Source organism: Camarhynchus parvulus, chromosome 17 (genome assembly GCF_901933205.1).
Source record: "Camarhynchus parvulus chromosome 17, STF_HiC, whole genome shotgun sequence".
Lineage (NCBI taxonomy): Eukaryota > Metazoa > Chordata > Aves > Passeriformes > Thraupidae > Camarhynchus > Camarhynchus parvulus.
The window spans coordinates 3,826,596-3,848,540 of NC_044587.1; the positions used below are offsets into that span (position 1 = coordinate 3,826,596).

The following is a 21,945-nucleotide window of genomic DNA, read 5'->3' on the forward strand; positions in this document are numbered from 1 at the left end:
GGCCCTTTTTCTGTTCTTTTCCTGTTTCCCCTTTTGTTGCTGTGTTTTTATGGGCTGCTGGAATCAGTCCTGGTTTGAGGCAGCTCGGAGCAGGCAGGAAGGAAGGCAGAGAGTGTTGAAAACCCAAAGGAATTGTGTCTTTCTGCTGAACATCTCTGCATGGGGAGCAGGGGCTGGGTACACCCAGCTGTGGCAGGGGACTGAGCTCCATCAGCAGGGGGAAAGGAGACAGTGGGAGATGAACTTGCTCAGCTGGAGAGAACCACCCCAGGGCCACCATGGCCATGGCTGGGATGATGTTTTGGAGCAAAAGTGCTCCTGCCCTCCGTGGGGCTGCTGTTCCAGAGGACATGCTGTGAGTCACCAGCGTGGGCACCTTTCCTTCCCCTAAAACAGGGGATGTTTGTCAGCTTCCTCAGCACTTGGGGCAGTCCTTGTAGCCTTCCTGAGCAAGCCAGGGGAAGGAAACTGTGAGTGCCAGGAGTGGATGATCCCTCAAGGCAGAGCCGTGGGGGAAGAGCCACCACAGGGCTTTTGCCTGGAAGTCCCCATGGGGGGAAGAGTGTTGTGCTGCGTGTGCTTATTTTGGACGTGTAGGACAGAGGGTGCTTCTGCTTTTGTGGTCTTTATCTTCGGTTCACAGAACTGAGCTTGTTTTCCTTTCACTACCCGGGGCTGACTTTTTTCCTATTTCCTTTTACATAATGTCATGCACTCAGCTTTGCATAAGAGGTCCCAGAGTCGCTGCTGTTCCTTGCAGGGGTTCAGGGTTTGCTCCTGGGGGTGAAATGAAAGTGAGCTGGGGGTTGGTGTTGGACATGGGCCGAGCTGGAGCCAGTTTCCTCTGTTTCTGGAAAGGCCCATTTCCCATTGCTAGTGGGAAGGGATTATTCTGAGAAAGGGCTGGGGATTGTAAAGACCAAACCCCCGCTTGCTGTTCCTGGCTTTAGCACATTTCACTGGGCTCTTTCGAGCTTGTGCAAGCACGGAGCTTCAATGGGAAACCCCTGGTGACGTCTCTGGGGCTCAGCTCTGCCTTTTCTTGTCTCATTAGCCAGTGGGACTGTTAATTCCCAACAGGCACACCTTCCTGGCTTCCCAGGGGCAGGGTTAGTGTCTGCTCCTCTCTTGTGGCTGGTAGCAGCAGCCCCTTTGAAATCACGGTGCAGATACTCTTGGTGTTGCTCTGTACCTGTCTGTAGAACAGGCATTTTGTGTAACTCGACAGAAAAGGGAGCAGAGTAACACAAATATCTTGATTGTTAAACCAGCTGTGGCCCAGAGAGCATCAGCAAAAGCACTTTAAGCAGTTGTGCCTCCTCCACGTGTGCTGAAATTAATACCTTTTTCCACTAACAGTTCATTATTTTTGTGCCTTTGGAGGCCAGTGCACTAACCTGGGGCGCGTGGGACCAGAGCTCTTAAGACCTGGTAATTGTTGGGTAATTGTCTGTGTGTAAGTGTGGGGGTGCAGCCATGCTCACACTTAATCCTGCACTTTGCTCCTTTCTAACTAAAACCACCTTTGTGACTGAGCTCAAACACTTTCCAAAATGCAGAGCCTGAGCCAGTGTTTTGCTTTGCTGTTTGGTTTTTGCATTTTCCCCTCCTTTCATCTGTCGGGAAGAGCCAAAGGCAGAGTCCCTGCTGCTGCTGCTCTCTGCTTGGCTCTCAGGGTCCCTCACACCCTTCCTCCAGGCTCACAAACCTTGGCTGCATCTTAGAGCTCCTTATTAATCCTCTGTGTGAAGACGTGGGGTTTGACACCACGCCGAGTACGAGAACATTCAGCAGAGAGCAGAAGAGTTTATTGCACGGAGCAGGAATTCCTCCCTGGTGTAGTCACAAAAGCTTTGAACCATCAGTGGGAGCTCCAGGGCTGGCTGCAATTGGAAGAGGCAGTCCCCTGGCCCAGGGCAGCCATCTGGTGCAGGCTCCCGTTTCATATTTCAGGGGATGAACTCCTGCAGAGTTCACTCACTGCTTCTGCAAAAGCCTCTGCTCTGCACAACTGGGGAGAGTTAAACATGTGGCTTTTCCTTGTGCCCCTTGTGCTCCAGCCTTTCTCCTGGTGTGTGGAGAGGACCAGGATTGCACACTGAGCTGGAGAAATCAAACCAAACCTTCATTTTTTCTGTGTATTCCATTTCTTGGTGCCCATCTTGAAATGTCACTTTCTGGGCTGCCAGGTCCCACCTGTATGCATTTGGTGGAAGGTGCAGATGCCATAACCATCAAGTCTTGTTGCAGATGTTTAAAGCACTGCCTGGGCCTGTTGGATTCATCCCTTGTGCCAGCAGAAGGGGCTATTCACCTGTGTCTCACCCTCAGGCTGAGGTGGAGGAGGGTTTGTGTGCTGGCTGAGCCTGACTCATGTTCCCTTCTTCTGAGGGGCAGAAAATTCCAGCAGATGTGCAGGGCAGGCAGCGGGGAGCAGGGACTGTTGCAATATTCAGCAATTGCTGCCTCCCAGGCCCCGTCTGCTCTGCATCATTTGAAACAGTGTCATTTCCAATAATCTAAGAAAACAAAAGCACTCATCTGTCTCTTTAGAGACCATTTTGAAGGCATTCAGCTTTGGCTGGCTCGCTGGTGTAAGCGCAGGATATTGGGTGGCCAGCAAAAATATAAGGCACAGGTCAAGGTTTTGAGTCTGTCCCTGCCCTGATCCCATCTCATCTCATCACCTGCAAGGGGAGAAACGTGTGCTTGGTGCAGGTGTTGGGATGAGACTGCTCGGGCTCCATCCTGCTGCTGCTTTTTTACTTTGGGTTGGTTTTTAACCAGTGTGCGCGGAATGCACAATCAGCATCTCGCAGGAGCAGCCGTAGGAAAGAGGAAGCTCACACGGAATATAAATAGCCAAATTTTAGAATGTCCCAGTGTAGCAGCTCTCCTGGCTCTTGGCAGGAGCCTGCAGACCGCTGGGAAGCCGTGGCCTTCGTGTGTGGTTTGCAAAGGAGGAACTTTGGGGGATATCGCACAAGTCAGCAAGGCAAAAAATGAATGAATCTGACAGTCTTGGATATGGGAAGGAAATGAAATTTGCTTTTCTGCACATCAGAATGGGGTGTATTCCCTGCACGTGACATGAAATGCGGAGTGAAAACCCTGCACAGTTGTGGCAATAATTTCCACTGTAGTTGCACAGCGGTTGCCAATGATTCATGGGTTGATCCTGAGGTGGTTTTTTCCTCCCATATGATTTAATTTATGAATTTAATTGCATGTCAGCAAGCATCTGATTTTTCTTGATATTTTCATCTGGGGTTTACAGCTGCCCAGCCAAATCTCTTTTCTGAGTTAGACTGTACAGGGCTCTGGTCCTGCAGGACCCAGAGCTTAAGTGGGAGATACACAGGGATAGGGCTGACATGCAGGTTGGGTGATGAAGGCTGGGAAAGAGCCCAGGACAAATTGGGAAGCATTTCCATGGCTTTTTTTTTCCCTTTGTTTGTTTGTTTTTTTGGTGTTTGTTTGTTTGTTTTGCTGTTTTGGTTTTGTTTGGTTGGTTTTTTGTTTGTTGGTTTGTTTTTTTGTTGGAAACAGCATCTAAAGGTGGAAGAAAGACAACTTGGTTAGGTGCTGTCAGTGCAGATGTTTGATCCAGAGTGGACACAAAGCTTTAGCTGTGCCAAGGTTGTGCCAGTCCCCAGGGCTGTGTACTTGAACACAAATCTGTGCCATAATTTATCCCAGAGCACAGAACAAGAGAGGGACAGACGCAGGTGCCAGGAAGGACGGTTGGTGTCTGCTGCCTCATGTGGGCGCTCTCAGGGTTGCTCTGGAAGCCAGTGAGCCCTGGGAAAGGCTCCTGATGTTCACAGCAGAGCCTCACAGTTCCTTGAACTTCAGCAAACCAAACCTCTCCACAGTCTGGCATGAAGTGAGAAAAGCAGGTTCAGCAGAAAGTGAAAAAGTCAGCAACCCTGCCCAGGGGGATTCTCTGCCCTCATTCATTACAGCCATGAATGAGAGGCTTTTTCAAGCTTCCCCTCAGTCTCTGGGCTGGCTGTGCTCCCCTGCCTTGCTTCCTTGTGAGGAGCAGCCCTGGCTTGAGCAGGGTGTGAGAGCAGAGCAGTGGGCACTGCTGTGGTGGGGCTGATAAAGGAGGAGTGTTTGGGTGCACGTGGGATCCATCAGCTCAGGGTCCTGGGTCCTGTGGTTGTATTCTGCTCCTGTCTCCTGAGGTGTGCAGCTTCTTCTGAGCCTGGGTGTGGCTGTCCCCGTGTTCACAGGGCAGTTTGGAGAGGATTTTTTGCAGGGAGCAGCATCACTTCTGGGGCTCCATCCTAAATTCTTTCATGGCAGTTCTTCCTCAGTGTGGTGTTGTCAATGCTCAGGGCTCTTTGAGGGGCAGTTGCAGGGAAAGCTGAGGGCTGGCTCTGGCAGGAGAGGTTTGTCCCCACAGCCCTGTGTCCCAGTGATGCTCACCTCCCCCTCTAACCAGCTTACTGCTTTCAGGCATTTTCTCCTTCTGCTGAGCTCTGGGTTTTGGTGTGTGTTCGTCCATGTCCTGCCATTTGGTGAGGGGGATGGAGGGCGGGGGAGATCCCTGCAGTGTTTAAAAGGATCTGGATAAATCTTCTTAAGGGAGGCACTGACTCAGCAGAGCGTGGTTAGGGAGGAGGAGGAGGAGGAGGGAACCAAATTGTCCTTGTGGGGCTGGAGCTGCTGCTGAGCCCGTGCTGGTATGTGGTGCTGGGGGAGGCGTGTGCCTGGGGATCTGCCCTGAGAAGCATCACCCCTTTCCTCACCAAATTGTTGGTGCTCTCCATCCTCCAGAGCAGAAATGGGAGCTCATAGCCGGGTGCCTGTCACCCAGAGGTGCCTGAACCTTGTGCCCAGACCAGTCCTGGCTGTGCCTGATCTCACCCTGGTGCAGATCTCTGGGATTTCCCCCCAGCTTGGAGCTTTGCATTCCTGCCTTGTGCCATGGGCAGCTTGGTTTGACAGTGATTATTTTTATTATTTTTTTTTATTATTATTTATTTAGGGAAGTGCACCAGGGTGCTTTGTTCAGATTACTGAGGCTCTGCTCACACCAGCAGCCAGTGTCACCTCACAGGAGAGGCAGAGGCTTGGGCAGGGGAGCAGCCAGGGCTGGGCACTGTCCCCTTCCCTGCCTTGTGAGGGGTCCCACCTTGCACTGGCTTTGCTGAAGGGCTGAGACATGGAGCCAGGGGATGTGGGGCAGACCAAGGGCAGCTTCCCAAAGTCCTGGCTCCACTGTGGGCAGGCTCAGCCAGCCAGACACACAGGTGTCACCTGGTTTGCATTTCTGAGCAGGTGAGGGAGACTCCCTGCCAGCCAGCTGCTGCCTTTGGCTTGCTGGGATCCCTCATAGGAGCCACAAAGGCGTCTCTGCCACGCTTTGCTCTCCTTATCTCATGGTGTATCTTGTCTTTCCATGCAGAGCTCCACACAGGAGATCGGAGAAGAGCTGGAGGATGGTGTGATCTACAGCATATCCCTCCGGAAAGTGCAGCTCCACCACACGGCCAACAAAGGGCAGCGCTGGCTGGGGGTAAGCTGGGGGCTCCTCCTGCCACAGGGGAGGATTTAGATGTTTCCCTGCCATGGGAATCATGTGTTGATTTGGGAGCAGGGAGTGGGAGCACCTGTTGCCCTCTGCTGCATGGGAAGGGGTGCAGGTGAAACAGTCTGCAGCCCATTTTGAAAAACGGGGCAACTCTGATCTGTATCTGAATTTTGGCAACTCTGAGGCCTTTCCTGGGGTTTCCCAAGTGCTCAGGTCTTCTCAGCTGTGTTGCTGGTGTTTGCTGTCTGAGGAGACTCAGCCTTCCTTTCCCATGAAAGGAAGATCCCTGTGGGGATCCCAGCCTAGGCCTGACCTTGTGAAGCTGCTGGGAACACTTTGCACTTGATGGTGTCTGTCCTCACCCAGCCCACTGACTTCTGCTCCTGTCCTGGCAGTTTGAGAATGAGTCAGCCTTAAACCTCTACGAGACGTGCAAGGTGCGGACGATCAAAGCCGGGACCTTGGAGAAGCTGGTGGAGTACCTGGTCTCAGCCTTCAAGGGCAATGACTCCACCTATGTCACCATCTTCCTGTGCACCTACCGGGCCTTCGCCACCACCAAGCAAGTGCTGGACCTGCTGCTGAACAGGTGAGGCTGCCCTGAGCCCCAAAACACAGCTGGGGGTGGCCAGGAAAGCCCCAGCGTCTTCTGCTGAGATGCCTTGGGGGTTTGGTGGCTTCTCCCAGCTCCATCAGCGTGAGGGTTTTGGGACAGGGCAGGGAGGACAGAACTTTCTGGAAAGCTGGAGCTCTTCCAGTGAGGTGGCCAGTGCTGGATGCTTCCCTTCCTGTAATGGGGAGGTTGTGGCAGAGGGAGGGGAGCAGGACACTGCATGGCAGGTTCATCCTGACCCCTTGGCAGAGCTGGGGGTGATGTGGAGGGAGAAGAGGCTGCTCTGAGAGGCAGCTGAGTGCAGGGTGCTCACTGCCTCCCCTCTGCCCCACCAGGTATGGCAAACTCCACGTGCAGGCAAATGGGGACCACGCCAGGCACACTGTGGACGAGAGGATGGAGCTGAAGAAGTAAGTCTGCCTGTGCTGTGGTGGCTGTGCTGGCAGCTCTTTGGGAGGGATCTGTCATCCCAGCTGCCCCTGGGCTTGTGGAGGTGCACACGGGTTCCTCCTGGCACCTGATTCCCTTTGCCTGTGTTTTCCCCCTTCCTGCAGCACCATCTCCTCCATCCTGGGGGCCTGGCTGGACCAGTACTCGGAGGATTTCCGCAAGCCCCCTGACTTTGCCTGCCTGAAGCAGCTCATCTCCTACGTGCGCCACAACATCCCCGGCTCCGACCTGGAGCGCCGAGCCCGCATCCTGCTGGCCCAGTTCCAGCAGCAGGAGCAGAGCGAGGCCGAGGCAGAAGGTGGGGTCCTGCCCTGGCTTACAGGGCTCATCTGGGGCTGCAGGTGGAGGGAATGCTGCTGGTTGGCATTGAGGGTCTCCAAAACTTGAGCCACGTGGATGAACACCCGTGAACTCTGCATGGGGGTTCACTGGTGTTACACTGGGAAGCCAATCCAACTGCAGCAGGAGTGGGATTTCTAAGTGGATTAGCTAATCTGCCTTTAATCCTCTGTAGACACCCAGGTTTAAACTGACTATCTTTTTATCTGAGCCTTGTTCCTGGAGGTGCAAAGCTAGATGGGATGAGGGTGTCTGCAGGGGGTTGGTGTGTGTTGGTGTGGGCACTGCAGTGCTCAGCCTCACCCTTGTCTCCTGCAGCTGTGGACCACAGCAGCTGCACCTTCCAGCTGGTGGAAGAGAATGGGGTTGGTGATGGGAAGCCAGATTTCCTCTCCTTCTCCCCAGAGATGGTGGCAGAACAGTTCACACTGATGGATGCTGTGAGTAGTCACCCACCAGCTGGGTCAGTGGTGCTCTGGACACAGGCCCGGCTCTTCCCATCCCTTTTTCCTCCTGGCCTGTTCTCTCCCCAGACAACACCAAGAAACCCTTCTCCATCCCTTTATCTTCCAGGAGCTGTTCAAGAAAGTGGTGCCTTACCACTGCCTGGGCTGTATCTGGTCCCAGAGGGACAAGAAGGGCAAAGAGCACCTGGCCCCCACCATCCGTGCCACAGTCTCCCAGTTCAACAGTGTGGCCAACTGTGTCATTGCCACTTGTCTTGGGGACAGGTCCCTGAAGCCACAGCAGAGGGCCAAGGTGGTGGAACGGTGGATCGAAGTGGCTCGGGTAGGACACCTCCCCTCCCACCTCCACCCCAGGGATGAGCTTTTGCCCTGCTGGAATACCAGGAGATCCTCCAGCTTTTTTAAACCCAAATCCTGTTATGTCCTTGTCTGCCCTCAGGAGTGCCGCATCCTGAAGAACTTCTCCTCCCTCCGAGCCATCCTCTCAGCCCTGCAGTGCAACGCCGTGCACCGGCTGAAGAAGACCTGGGATGAGGTCCTGAGGTAAGGAGCTCCTGCAGGGCTGCTTCCAAGGGGAAGAATAGGCTGTGGGACTTGAGTGTATCAATGGGATCACCTCAGCTCCAGCATTGCCTCCTGGAGTGTGCCCAAAACCCAGGGGCCAGTGTAAGGTGTCAGAGACCTCAGGAGGGCGAGGAGATAAAAGCACCTCACCCTTCCATGTGAAACACCTTGGAATAGCTCCCAAACAGCAAGGTCCACCTGGAGCTGAGCATAACTGGGTTCATTGGGGTGAGCAGAAGAGAGCCCAAGGAGGAAACCCCACCGTGGCAGCATTGCTGACTTTTCCCCTTGTTCCCCCTGTGCAGGGAGAGCTTCCGCACATTCCACGAGCTCTCCGAGATCTTCTCCGACGAGAACAACCACTCGCTGAGCCGGGAGCTTCTCATCAAGGTAGGGGGAAGGAGGACCCTCATTGCCCTGTTCCTGGCAGGCAGCTCAGGTTTCCATGGTGCTCCAGCCACAGGGATGAAGCCCTGACAGAGCTGCTGGAGTCTCAGGCATGGGTGCAGGAAGGGTGTGCTGAGCCTGGGGAGCAGGCAGGAGTTTCAGACCAAGGCTGGAATTTGTTTCTCCACCCAAAACTTACTACTTGGAGCTGGAAAATCAATCCAGGGAACAGATAAGCACTGGGATGGGATCCAGAACACCAGGTGACAGCTTGTCTCCAGAGGCAGCTGCATGTTAACAGTCCAGCGCAAAGTCCTCTTGATTCCAGGTGGGGTGATGGAGATGGTAAAAGGCTGCAGCAAAAATGCCTTTATTCCATGTGGAACTTCTCCACAGATCCCAGCCTAGCTCTGGTTTAGGGACTGAGAGGAAACAAAATGCAAAAGGGAACAAAACATCCCATTAGGGAGGCATTTATACAGAAATGAGAGCAGCAGTTGCTATCCACCAAGGCTTCCCCCTTTGTGAGCCATGAAAAAGCTTAGATTCCCTCCTCTTTCCTACAATGAAAGTTATATAAATGAAAATGAGTATGAATTTTAGCTAATAGGTATTAGTGCCATTTCCCACCTATGCTGATCCCAACTCCCCCCACCATCCAGGAGGGCACATCCAAATTTGCCACCTTGGAGATCAACCCAAAGAGAGCTCAGAAGCGGCAGCAGCAGCAGCGAGAGATGGTGAGTCTGGCAGGGCTGTCCCTGTGCCCCTCCCCAGCAGCTGCCCAGGCTGCTCCCAGCTCTGCTGACCCCACTGTCCCTTCTGTCCCCTTCTGACCCCCTTCTGTCCCTTCTGCAGGGTGTGATGCAGGGCACCATTCCCTACCTTGGCACCTTCCTCACGGACCTGGTGATGCTGGACACGGCCATGAAGGATTTCCTGGATGTATGTACCTCCTGCCTGTCCCCCCTTTCCTCCCAGAGCCTGGGCTGATAAAAGGAAGGCTGGTCTCTGCTGTGTCCTGTGTCCCACACGACATCCTGTATCCCACACTGCACATCCTGTATCTCACATCCCATATCCAACACTGCCCATCCACCTCTGTCCCAAGGAAATGGGCTACTTTTTCTCAGCAGGGTTACTCACACTGCAGCGGCAGCAAGACAGAGATAGATGGGGGAGGGAGCAATATTCTTCTGCCTGCTCCATCCTGACCTTCATCTCTTTCTTTTCCAGGGTGGGCTGATCAACTTTGAGAAGAGAAGGAAGGTGAGAGCTTTGCCCTGGCAGCTGCACAGCAGGGCTGACCTGGTGCAATCCCAGGCCGTGCCAGTCACTTTGGGCTTGATCCTTCTCCTTTTTTCATTTGTGTCCTTCACTTTTGGGGGAGGGCATTCTGGTCTCATGGCTTCCATTTGCTGCAGGAGTTCGAAGTCATTGCACAGATCAAGCTGCTCCAGTCAGCCTGCAACAACTACAGCTTCACACAGGAGGACCAGTTTGTGGAGTGGTTCCACAGCCTGGAGAGGCTCAGCGAGGCTGAGAGGTGAGTGAGAGGGAGGTCCCACCAATCATTTCCTCTGACAGCAGCAGCTGCCCCCTGCTCCCCTCTCTGCTCTGCCTCCCTCACACTTGGTGGCAGCACAGGGAACTCAAACCCTCCTCTCTCCCCCCTCCCAGCTATGGGCTGTCGTGTGAGATTGAGCCACTGTCAGAGTCAGCCAGCAACACGTTGAAGGCCAAGAAAAACACGGGCATCATCAAGAGATGGAGCGAGTGAGTCGCTGGTGGGAGGTGGGGGCCAGCATGGGGCATCTTTGGCTGGACATTGCAGGGGACCAGGCAGGCATGGCCGCTGTCCTGCCAGCCAAATGCACCCTCACCGTGCTCCCTTCTCACCTGCCCCACCTCTCTCCTGGCAGCCGGCAGCCACCAAGCACGGAGCCCTGTGCCAGCGGCAGCTCCCACTCGAAATCCTTCGACCAGCTCAAGTGTGGGCAGTACCTGTGCAGTGGGGACGCCACTGACTCTGTGAGTGTCACCTCTGCTGGCTCCAGCAGCTCTGACGTGGAAGAGATCAACATCAGCTTCATCCCCGAGTCCCCTGACTGCCAGGAGAAGAAGGTAGGTGGCAGCTCGCAGGGTCCAGGGGTCCCCAGGGCCACTGTGGCCATGGTGTGGGGACTGTCCCACCTCTGCCCTGGCGCTGGGGCTGGGGGGAGCAGGCGGGGGGCCCGGGGGCTGCTCCGGCAGCACGGCAAGGCTCTGGTGCCTCCAGTGGCTGTAGCTGTGTCGGTCCCCCGTTGTCACAGGTCAGTGAGATCCCTCTGGCCTCCCTCCCCCAGCGCTGGTACGCCCCGTCTGTGGCCGATGGAGAAGCTAAACCCACTGTGTCCTCCGCATCCCCTCTCCTCCCTGCCCTCCAGTTCTGGGAATCCACCTCCCTCTCTTCCCTGGACACGTCAGGCATCGGCTCAGGCTCCAGCAGTGCCTCCTCCTCTTCCGTCTCCTCCACGCCGGTGACGGCCTCCCGCACTCACAAGCGCTCGGTCTCCGGCATCTCCAGCTACTCCTCACTCTCGCTGCCCCTCTACAACCAGCAGGTCGACGACTGTTGCATCATCCGAGTCAGCCTGGCTGTGGACAATGGCAACATGTACAAGAGCATCCTGGTTAGTAACGTTCCCAGGGAGGGGTGGGTGGCTTGGATATGGGCATGGTGCATTTTGGAGGAGGCTGTAGCAGTGTTCTGAGCTCACAGCACTCCGTGCTCACAGGTGACGAGCCAGGACAAGACCCCCGTGGTTATTCGCAAGGCCATGGCCAAACACAACCTGGACGGGGACCGGCCTGAAGATTATGAGCTTGTCCAGATCATCTCGGAGGAGAGAGGTGTGTGTGTGTGCTGGGGTGTGGGGGCTTTCCTGGGTAGCACCAGGCTGGAGCTGGGATGAGAGGTGACAGCAAGAGGTGTCCCAGCACCTGGGGACAAAGCTTGGCCCCACTCTGGTCCCTTTTCAAGGAAAGGGCACCTGACTGATGCTCATCCTTGTTCACTTCCAGAGCTGAAGATCCCTGACAACGCCAATGTCTTCTATGCCATGAACTCCGCTGCCAACTATGACTTTGTGCTCAAGAAGCGGGGCTTCTCCAAAGGGGTGAAGATCAAGCATGGCTCCAGCTCCACCCTGCCCAGGATGAAGCAGAAAGGCCTGAAGATTGCCAAGGGCATCTTCTAGCCTCAGCCCCACTGCCACCCATCACCGACGGGGCCTTGGGGGCAGCTGCTCCGGGCTTGGCTGCGGCCACTCCTTGTGCCACCCTGCAGGGCAGAGGGGTGACCCTCACCCACGGGCGACAGCCGTGCACCTCCTTCCGCACCCAGAGCTGAGAGTTGGGCAACTGGTGTCGGCCTCTGCCTCTCTCTGCACAAGCCCCCATTCCAATCAGGTCTTTTTTTGTACACAGGAAGGCAGCAGTGGGGGGGATTTGTCTATTTTTTTGTTTTGTTTTGTTTTGTTTTGTTTTTTAACCTTCCACGGTGCGACACTCGGCCAGCCCGGCCAGCCCAGAGCTGGAGCCCGCCTCTGCCGTAGGTGCCTTGTGTCTGAGCGAGCCGAGGAGCAGTGACTTACAGAGGGGCTGTGTGACAGAGCAGAACAGGAGCCACCATCACCCTGGAAGGAGCTGCCAAACCTCCTTCCCAGCTTTCCCAGTGTTACCTCCACGTCTGTCCTCCCTGGGATCACTGGCATTGCCACCACCACACAGCTCTGCCTGTCCTTGTCCTTCCCTTGGGAGAAGCCACGGATGCCCTGGGCTGGGAGGTGAGCTGGAAGGATGCAGCCCTGCACCAGTGCTGAGCCCCGTGGAGGAGCCTGTGGCTGTGCCATGATGGAGTGGGTGCCTCGTGCTCTCCCCAGCTGGAAGCCTGCGTGGTCTCGCTCCTCTCCCGATCCAGCACATCCTCCAGCTGGACTGGGCCAGTTCAAACTTGCACCAAAGATCAAATGCCAGTGTCTCTTCTGCCAAGGGGGAGCTTCGGGCCATGTCCCCAGCGCTGCCAGCCTGAGGAGGAGGAGAGCAAAGTTCTGTGTGAAACTGTGTAAATAGAGACTTTGGGTCTGTGTGGGCACACAAGGGACCAGAGAGCTCAGGTTCTCCAGGTGCCTCAGCTGCCACTGCCTGACCCACAGAAAGTGCCACTCACCTTGGGCTTTAACCGGACTTTTTCAAACACTGACCATGGGAGAAGCAGCAATGAGACTTTTTTTTTGTATAAAACAAAAAAGTTTACTGATTTTTTTTTTCAGTATTTATTGGTTGTAAATAGAAGAGGTAAACCTTGTACATTTTACTAATCCAGCCTCCCCCTGCCCTGCAGCCCAGTCCTCGTCCTGTGCCCCCCCTGGTATTTAAGGCTGCTGGGAGGGACGCTGGCAGCAGCAGCAGCAGCATTGCTGTGCTGTGCTCACAGGGTGCAGACCCTGCCAGCCCCTCCTCCCAAATTCTCTACCACTAATTGCTCGAGCAGGGGCAGAGATGCTTGTTTTAATCATTGTAGGAAACACTAACCAAAGGGGGACCTTTCATTGCTCCTGCCTCCATCTCTGTTTTTTAAGCGCGTCATTCCAGCTGATCTTTTCCATTTCCCATCCGTCCGCGTTCCCAGGTGGTTGTGGTGCCTTCCCCTGCTCCAGGACAGGGACCACACTCCAGGGGCTGAGGCTGGTGAGGAAGAGGCTGCTTGGGTGTGAGCGTGGCTGGCACAGAGCTCCTCCAGCCCCGTGGCCCCTCGGGCAGCGCTGCCCGTGATGCACATGATGGGAGCTCCTGGCTCCCTGACGCAGGGGCAGCCTCCTGCCTCCCCCCTGCCCAAAGCCCCTTCCCCTGGGCACCAGCACCCCTGGGAGGGTGTTCCCTCTGCTCCGTGCCTGCCCACCCTGGGACTGTCCCCTCCCCTCCCGCTGGCGCCACCAGGGGGACTGGCTGTACATTGTGTATTTTGTACCACTTCAATGAAGGAGCACACTGCCCGGTGTGACTTGTACACAGCAATGTAATTAGTCTTTGCAATAAAATACTGATGCTCAAACGTCTCTGCCTCAAGGCAGGGCTTGTCCTGTCCTCCTTCCCCAAAATGCCAGAACCTTCCTGGAGAAAGAGGGATGAGCCTGGCTGTGGGGGAGTTCATACTTCATGTTCACTGCGGCGGGTTGAACTTTGTTTTGAAAAATAGGCGTTTCGGGGGAGGAAGCAGGGCTCAGTTTTGAAATGAACCTCATTCCCTTGAACCTGTGAATTGAAACTGTTGCACTTCCAATTGTAATTTGTTGGGTTTACCACTTTTGTTACAAGTAATGGCTTTAAAAGCAACTGTAACAGCCCATAAGGCCTCCTCAGTGGAGGAGAAGAGGAGATCTTAACTCCTTTTAAAAAAACTTGGCTTTCAGGTGTGCTCAGAACACACTGGGGAATGCACAAGATCTAGAAAATGCCAGTAGCTCTTTAATTTTTGGGGCTTTCTTTTGTTGGGAGCAATGCAGCTGGCAGTGGCCAACTTCTGTGCCCCTGAAGCTCTGCCCCTCGGCCAGCTGCCTTCAGTCCTTGTTACCTGCTAGCTGGGGAAGTCAAAACAGACCAGAGAAGTGCATCAGGTAACGAGGACAATAAACACTACACCCCAGGAAGGGAATTATTCACTGCCAGAAAGTGTATTTTCCTGCTGGCTTTATTTCCAAGATGACCAGCGAGGCTCAGTGCTGAAGGCATGGCTCAGTATTTTCACTCCCTCTGGACAAGCAGAAGGGCAGAACCTGCCTTAGGGACTCCAGGAGGACTGGACTGTTTCTCCTTCCAGCATCTCCTCAGGCACCTTTTTTATTTTCCACATGGCCACCAACCTGGAGAGAGTGCACTCCCACACATGGAGAGATTTGGGAATGCAGCTTCACCCATGTTCTGGTGTGTTTCCAGCTGGTTTGGATTCTGGGCTTGCTCTTGGGAGTTTGTTGAGCTTGCTGGAGGGTTTCTCAGCCAGCAATTCTGAAAATGCAGCAGTGGCTCCCAAACATCCAGAATGCTGCCCACCAGCAGAGAGAACATCATCAGCTTAGTACAAGCTCTGCTTTCCCAGATCCTGATGCTGAACCCTTGACTCTCAAGGAGCAAGAGCAGAGACAGTTCTGTCCACAGCAGCCACACTGCTCACTGAGTTCACACATAGTCCAGAATTTCTGTCTCCATTTCATTTTCACTCCCATCAGAAGGCTTGAAGTCTTCTTCCTCCTCCTCTTCATCATCCTCATCCTCTCCAGACTCGTATGCCAGCTGCTCTTTGCCATCTTCACTGCTTGTTGTATTTGAGAAAAGAGCTTAAATTGGGAAGAAAGACAGACACTGTGATGCCTCTCTCAGTGCAACCTGGGGGCATTTGCAATTGAGTTCACAGAACATGTGAGAGGAAGGCAGCAGCCTCAGGGGCACAGCTAATATTGCTCATCTTAACAGAATTTGATCAAGCCCAGAGCAATCCAACTCTACACTCCAGGAAGAAGAGCAGAACAGCAGCAGAGTTGCAGTGCTGTACCTCCTCTCCTGCCTCATTCTGACCCAATTCACTGGGATATTATTGCTTTGGCCCAGCATCATCAAGAAATAATTTTCTCACTTCTTGGTCAATCAATAATATCAATAAAAAATAAATGCCACCAACAGATACATCAGTCAGAATTACAACCTTAATTATCACTGTGCAAAAGACATTTAAAAGCCGAAGGGCTTTTGATACTGGGAAGATGAAATAGAAAACCTTAACTCCCAGCCATCCCTACTGCCAGCCCACATTCCCACTGCAGGCCAGCAGCCTCAGCTCCCACACTGGAATGAGCTACAACCCAAAGAACACACAGAGGATGCAGGAACACCTTTGCCTCAGTGCCAGCTACAACATCCTCATGTTCAAAGCATCCTTACCAGGTCTGGTGGATCTGATGATCTGCTTTATCATCAGGGACATGCTATCTCTGAGGTCATCACTTGTCTTGGCAAGGCACCACCCGTCCCGCTCTGTGCACTCCGACTCGGTGCCGTCATTCCGATGGATGATCTTCTGCAGGCTAAAGAGCAGCAAAAGGGAAGGAAACCTTAATCTTCTGCACTCAGGTGTGAGTTTCAAATGAGACACACTGGTTTACTTCCATTTCCTTTCACTGAGCTGGAATAGCACAGTTGGTTATCCAAGTAATTTTCAGATGGGAAAGGAAGTTCATGTGTGAAAAAACTTTTCTGTTTTTATTGAGCAACTGAACACCTCTGATGTTCCTGCTCAGGGGGAGAGGGGTGAATGGACAGAGAAAAAACAACAGGCTTTGAAATCTGTCTCTAAGACTCAGCTGTCAGAGTGCAGTACCTTTCCACATTTAAGTCACAGAGCTGGTAGAACATCTGGCGGTAAGGGGGTAAGGCTCCTTCTCGGAAAATATAGACGGATTCCTAAGAGGAGGAAAGAAGGAAAGGATCCATGTGCATTTTATGCTGTAATGAAAGTACTTCCAATGGGCTGATTCAAGAACATGGTACTTCCAAGAGAAACAAGTTTTATGGCATAGATCTGTATGTGGCAGAAGACAAAGCTGAAGTAGTGCCCCCAAATGTCCCTGCAGCCACAGTCACACCAGCACTGCTGTGCAGAGAACACACTTCACCTCTCCAGCCTGCAGCTCTGTCTGCAGCCTGTCACTGCCCAGCAGTGCATCACAGGCTTCATTCTAGCAAAGAAAGGAATAGTAAGACTCATTTATTTTTTATTCCACCCTGTTGGATTTTGCAGTATGACCTCATAAAGAACACAGTGATTTTTTTGCACTTCACTGCCCATGAAGTTCCAATTTTACCAACTGAAACAAAATACTCCTCACATCTAAGATGAGGGTGGAAAGCAGCAATCCCACCTTGCAGCCTGTAACAAAATACACTCAGGTGGTGTTCCATAGTGCCATATCTAACTGGGAGCTTCCCAGGCAAACCTGAGCACATCAACTCACTCACAGCTGATCCCCTGATGACTGATAAGCCAGGAATCATCCCTATTTCACTGAGATACTTCAAGATTTTGGTATAGAAAGTCATGCTTACCTTCAGCTTATACCTGCTGGAGGGGGGTTTTTTTGCCCCAGATGTACCAGCTGAACCCAGCCCCTGTTTCAGGTCGTGGACACTGACTGTGTGACTTCCTGAAAGGAAACAAAGAGTCCTAATGAGGGACATCTTTCATATTGGACTGTCACCTCTGTTGATTCAACAAAACCAGACCAACCAGCAACAGAGCATGTGCTTTGCTCATTCTTAAGAGATGTTACTGGACAGTATCAGGAACAGTGCTGACTTGGGCAGCTTTTTCCAGAGCCCATTTGTTGATAATTTTAACCTTTTCTACTCTCCTTTGGCACAGAAAAGAGAACTCCCCCATTCTCTGCACCTCAGTGAATTCTGAATTCCCAGTGTGGCTTGCAGACCCCCCTCCTGCCTGCTAACAGATATTGTGGCTCAGCCAGACTCCCACAACACTTCCCAACAAATTTTTCTCTGGCTTAACAGCAGCATTATTATAACCAGAAAACAAGCTCCAGTTTTGGCTCAGCTAGAACACAGGAAGACTCTTCACCACCTGTGACTGGGATGGGGCAAACAGAGAAGCAGAAGAGCCAGGCAGCCCTTCTGGCCAATACCTTGTTTCTTGACAGTGATGGGCAGGCTGTAGTTGTACGTGCTGCGTTTTGCTTTCACAGGCATGTCAGTGGCAGCATAACCTAGAGGTGAAAACCAAAATCCAGTCATGAACTGAGGGCAAGCACTCTGCAGAATATCCCTAGCTCAGGAACACAAGGGCTGGACTGGTGTGGGAAGGACAAGCTGGTCTTTGGGATATGCTGGTTTTAGCAGGGTAGGGAGAAGAGATCAACAAAACACTTTAACTTGGAAATGTGATCTGATGTCAGTGAGTAGATGCCAGCTCTGTCATGGACTTATTAGATGGCATCAGAAACTCCTTTTCCTCAACTTGTCCTTTGCAAAATTAAAACAGGGAACCCCACATCCAAGGTCTGAGACCCAGCATCCTGCAGGAAATCCTGCTGAGGTCCTTGAGGAAAAGTTGCTATGTGAGCACCAGAATTTCTGCTTGGTGTCTCCCCTGAGTGAGGAGGAGGACGCTCTGCTACACCCACTTGGGCTTGGAACACGTGGAGGACGAAAGGCAGAGTTTAGAATGTGCCAAATGAGGAAAGAGCTATTGCATACTATGAAAGAAAGTATTACAGGAGTTTTAGAAAGAACTACAGTAGGCAAGGAGCTCAAAAGGTGACATGTTCAACAGAGCAGAAATATGGCAAAAGAGTTTGAAAAACACATAAAAAGAAAAATACTACCAGGATTAACCAGAAAGCAGAGAGAGCAGCTCTGTGAGTTGGGCCCTTTTACCATATTTCATTCCACAGCGAATCCGGAAGTCCAGCACTTGATAAATCTTTGCTTCAGGGTGTTTTCTGGGGTCATACCCAAACCTAACCCACAAGCTTCTCCAAGGACCTGTTAACTGCACAAACACATGAGGGAAGATGGTTACAAAAAAGCACCACAGTGTTGCAACTTCCTTCAGTAGCAAGGTCCTTGGAAAGTTCTAATATTTTCTCTCATTGCCCAAAGATATTTGCTTTACCAGCTCTTTGCTCACTTGCCATGCTAATATTTATACACTGAAATATATTTATACACTTGGCAATCAAAGCATCAAAGCACAAATATTTGTGTGCTTTTACAAACCAACCTGCAAGGTCACAGCCAAGTGCTTGTGTGGAAAAACTCTGCTACCACTGCCAGGTGAACAGTCACTTGGAGTGACCAAAGTTTTTCTGATTTTCCAAAGTTCCCAGTAATGACTGTTTTGTTGTTTTGAGCTCCTGAGAATCTCTTGTTGGTATTTCTCCAGTGAGTCCAACTCAGAGTACACGAACAATTGTTATTCCTTTTAAATGTCTCATTGAGAGAATTGTCTGGGGGAATGGGGGTCCTGACCTTGGCTTCAACTTTGGTTCTAAAGCATTTCCTTCCCTCTGTCTCTTTACATTAAATTAAGCTCAGGTACTTAGTGGCAGGACCTCAGAAGTGGTAAAGGACCAGGAAGAGCAGGGTCATGCTCCCTTACTCACCATGTAATAGGCCAAATAAGGCAGCAGCACCTTCAGCTTGTCTGGATGGACACTGATGTTGGCTTTGACTGCATTGCGAGACCACACGGGACAGGCACACATCAGTGGGAAGGGGTTCCCAAAGAGCTGCAAGGACACACAGACAGGCACACATCAATGGGAAGGGGCTCCCAAAGAGCTGCAAGGACACACAGACAGGCGCACATCAGTGGGAAGGGGCTCCCAAAGGCAGAGCAGCTTTCCAAGTGCACTCAGGTCCATATCAGAGCCCTTGGCCCTCAACAGAAGCTGTTGGATGGTGATGTGAGAACTTGTAGGGCTTAGTGAGAGTGAAGCCACAGATTCAAAGCTTGACTTGCAGAACTGAAATGAACACAGCAGTGTCAGCAGCATCTATTCACACTTGGGTCAGTCACTCACAATCACCAAGAATTTCTAGGGAAAAAAAAATCTACTTTTTCCTCCCCAGCTTGCTGCAGGACAGTGCTCAGACCAGGAGTAAGGCACACACCTTTCTCAGCTCTTCCTCCACCTTTTTATCCACAGGATTGGTGCACACTTTCTTCCAGTTCTGTACAGCAGCATCCAGGGGCTTACTTGGGATTTCCTCATCATCAAAGTTGACAAAGATGGCATTGTGTGGGCGCCGGGCCCTGCTGAGGCCAATCAGGTTCTCACCAGACACCTGAGGATTGTTGTATCCCTCCCTAAGGAACGGGGAAAGAGAAAAGGGACTCAGCAAGGTGAGCAATGGGTTGGTTTAACTTTGGCCCAACCTCTCTTGATCACACACTGGTACCATAAAAGACTCTTGTGGCACCACTGAAGAAAGAAAATTTAAATTTAAATAAATCCCCAAACTTCTAAACTACATCCATTTGCACACTGACAGAGGAGCTCTGCCCTGGCTGGCAGGAAACCCTCCAGCACTCAGGAATGATCTGTATGAAATCAGTGTTGGAAGGGCTTCACCCTCTGCATTTGCTCTCCTGGAGCTACTGCAGCTACTCACTGGGACAGGGGCAAAGCAAGAGGGAACTGCAGGTACCCACTCAATCTGGAAATTTCTTTTCCTTTAAAAAGAACCAGTGGAGGCCAACAGTGAGAAAATGAAAGCTGTTTCTTGTGGGAGATCTCCCAGATTGTTCTTCTGGCAAAGCCATTCGAGGCCAGGAGAGCACAGGAACACGTGGCATTGCTCCTTGGAAACCCTGTCCTTGGCTCCAGCCCTCTGGAAGCAGGCAGGAGCTGTGTCCTGCATCCCATAATGTGTGAGGTGAGCTGGGAGAGGCATCATCTTCACCTCATGCCCAGCTCCCCTCACCTGGCAAATCCTCAAGTAGAATTTTGCTGATGTTGCCACTGCCCAGGCAGCTTCTGGTGTTTTTTTTGCCTCTGTTGTGCCAAATCAGCACAAGGCAGCAAATTAAAAGGGTGAAACACATGAAAGATGTATCATGAGAAAAGGCACTGACCTGTGCTGTATATCTGGGCGATAAAAATAGTCCACAGGAGTGTCCAGACGTGAGAAAATAGGTGGTGGGATGTAAAGAGGTAAATCTTTATTGAAAAACTCCTCCTTCTCTGGTTTGAGCATCAGGACTTTGTCATACATGGAGGTTTGTTTGCCATCAGGGCCAGAGTGCATTGCCAGGTACTGGAAGTCAGACATTCCTGTAAGAAACAAAAGTTAAAACATTGTGAAGTTTGTTGTGATTCCACCAATAATTCTCACACTCAACTTTCAGGAGCAGGAGTCTGACAAGTTTATGCAAAGGTCTATCCAGCAAGGAGGCTGTAACAACACTTGATTCTCCTTCCAGTCCTCACCTGCTTAGGGGGAAACACTTCCCTTTCCCATCAAACACACTCATCTCTAAGCCACATCACAAGGGTTACCTTGAAATTTGTAAACAGTGGTGACAATCCCAAGAATCTCCATCTCAAACTGCACTTCTGGCTGCATTTGCTCCTCGGGGTCCAACTGCTGCTTCTTCCTGCTCCTCCTGGTGACCCTGAGCAGCATGGTGGACGTGGGGAAGCGGTTGGCACACACGGGGTGGCAGTAGGGGTCCTTGGGGCGGAAATACAGCTCCAGCCTTTTGGCAGGGTCGGCGTAGATCTGTCAGCAAGGAGAGCACAGCCCCTGTCAGCATGTCACCCACACAGCCCTGTGCTCCTGTGCCAGCCCCCAGCCCCACACGCTGCTGTGGGTACTGGCTGTGCCCCTCACACAGCCCCAGGGGGATCATTCCTGCCCCACATCACAGCGGTGTGCAGCCACTCACATCCTGGGTATCAGGGAAAATTAAGTAAAAATACAATATCCTGGATATGAGGAAGGAATTCTTCCCTACAAGGGTGGGGAGCCCTGGCACAGGCTGCTCAGGGAAGCTGTGGCTGCTCCATCCCTGGAAGGACAGGTTGGAGCAAGCTGGTCTAGTGGAAGGGGTCCCTGCCCACAGCAAGAGGGTGGAATTGAATGCATCTTATGGAACCTTTCAACCCAAACCGTTTTATGACTCCATGATTTTACTGCACACCGCCTGAATCCCTGCTCGGGGACAGCAGGGAAGCGGCATCACCCCCATACCACCCATGGGCCCCGCGTGGGGACACGCTGGGCTGGAACGACTCACACAGAGGGTCCCACATGGAGACTCTCCCCGGCCCCAGCCCCAGCCCCAGCCCCAGCCCCAGCCCCAGCCCCGGCCCCCTCCCGCCCCATCCCCTTGCCCAGGGCCGGTCTCGCCGCCCCTCACCCTCAGCCCAGCGAGCCCACACATCCCCCGGCTCCCCTCACCCGCGACACCCCCTGCTCTCCTCCCAGCGTTCGCAGCATGGCCCCGACGTCCCGGACGACCCCCGGGTATTCCACGCACACCAGGCGCGGCTTGCGGGGCAGCTCCAGCACGGCCGAGCCCCGCGGGCCACGCTGCCGCGCCGCCGCCATCGCTGCGCGCCGCTCCCTCCCGGCGCCGCCCCGCGCACCGCGGCACGAAGGTTCCGCCGCACCACGGTTCCGGCTGGGCCGGGCCGGGCTGGGCCTGAGGGGAGGGCGAGGCCTCAGGGCGGCCTGGGCTCGTCCTGGCCTACTGAGGCTCCTCAGCCCAGCTTGTGACTGTAAACAAATACAGAATCACCTCCCCCGTGGGTTGTTTTGTCCCTGTGCTGCCTGGACAATGAAGGGAAATAATGCTGAGCTGAGCAAATGCTCGCATGCAGCCGTACATTCCTCTGATCATGCAAGGACTGTGGTGTTAATTCTCATAGAAACGAGGTTTTGCTCCCTAAGAACGTCAGCTTTCATCTCAGCAATGTTTAATGCCACAAAAGGTGGCAGATGAAGGATATGACGGTGAGGGTGAGAATGTA

General features: G+C 52.9%; 2 protein-coding genes across 6 annotated transcripts in view; one reads left to right on the top strand and one right to left on the bottom strand.

Moving 5' to 3' along the window:
* RALGDS (ral guanine nucleotide dissociation stimulator) overlaps positions 1 to 13,457 on the top strand; it is a 55,481-nt gene extending 42,024 nt beyond the window's left edge. For 3 of the 5 annotated variants that reach the window (XM_030961247.1, XM_030961245.1, XM_030961243.1), the window contains exons 2-18: positions 5,417 to 5,527; positions 5,938 to 6,131; positions 6,491 to 6,565; positions 6,710 to 6,903; positions 7,263 to 7,384; positions 7,518 to 7,733; positions 7,851 to 7,954; positions 8,281 to 8,365; positions 9,025 to 9,102; positions 9,221 to 9,307; positions 9,599 to 9,631; positions 9,787 to 9,908; positions 10,043 to 10,138; positions 10,285 to 10,486; positions 10,675 to 11,034; positions 11,140 to 11,254; positions 11,426 to 13,457. In XM_030961247.1, coding sequence (XP_030817107.1) covers positions 5,417 to 5,527; positions 5,938 to 6,131; positions 6,491 to 6,565; positions 6,710 to 6,903; positions 7,263 to 7,384; positions 7,518 to 7,733; positions 7,851 to 7,954; positions 8,281 to 8,365; positions 9,025 to 9,102; positions 9,221 to 9,307; positions 9,599 to 9,631; positions 9,787 to 9,908; positions 10,043 to 10,138; positions 10,285 to 10,486; positions 10,675 to 11,034; positions 11,140 to 11,254; positions 11,426 to 11,601 — 2,370 coding nt within the window. In that variant the 3' untranslated portion in view covers positions 11,602 to 13,457. The remainder of the gene's footprint in view (positions 1 to 5,416; positions 5,528 to 5,937; positions 6,132 to 6,490; positions 6,566 to 6,709; positions 6,904 to 7,262; positions 7,385 to 7,517; positions 7,734 to 7,850; positions 7,955 to 8,280; positions 8,366 to 9,024; positions 9,103 to 9,220; positions 9,308 to 9,598; positions 9,632 to 9,786; positions 9,909 to 10,042; positions 10,139 to 10,284; positions 10,487 to 10,674; positions 11,035 to 11,139; positions 11,255 to 11,425) is intronic. The other 2 variants (XM_030961244.1, XM_030961246.1) reach the window with 2 other exon arrangements.
* Positions 12,674 to 21,549, bottom strand: GTF3C5 (general transcription factor IIIC subunit 5). Its single transcript, XM_030961248.1, has 11 exons — positions 21,374 to 21,549; positions 20,470 to 20,692; positions 20,046 to 20,244; positions 19,082 to 19,277; positions 18,571 to 18,696; positions 17,843 to 17,957; positions 17,092 to 17,172; positions 16,499 to 16,596; positions 15,774 to 15,856; positions 15,338 to 15,480; positions 12,674 to 14,736 (listed from the first exon to the last, which is right to left on the bottom strand). The coding sequence occupies exons 1-11, from the start codon at positions 21,521 to 21,523 to the stop codon at positions 14,579 to 14,581; spliced, it is 1,572 nt and encodes a 523-aa protein (XP_030817108.1). The 5' UTR covers positions 21,524 to 21,549; the 3' UTR covers positions 12,674 to 14,578.
* Positions 21,550 to 21,945: the final 396 nt, after the last annotated feature.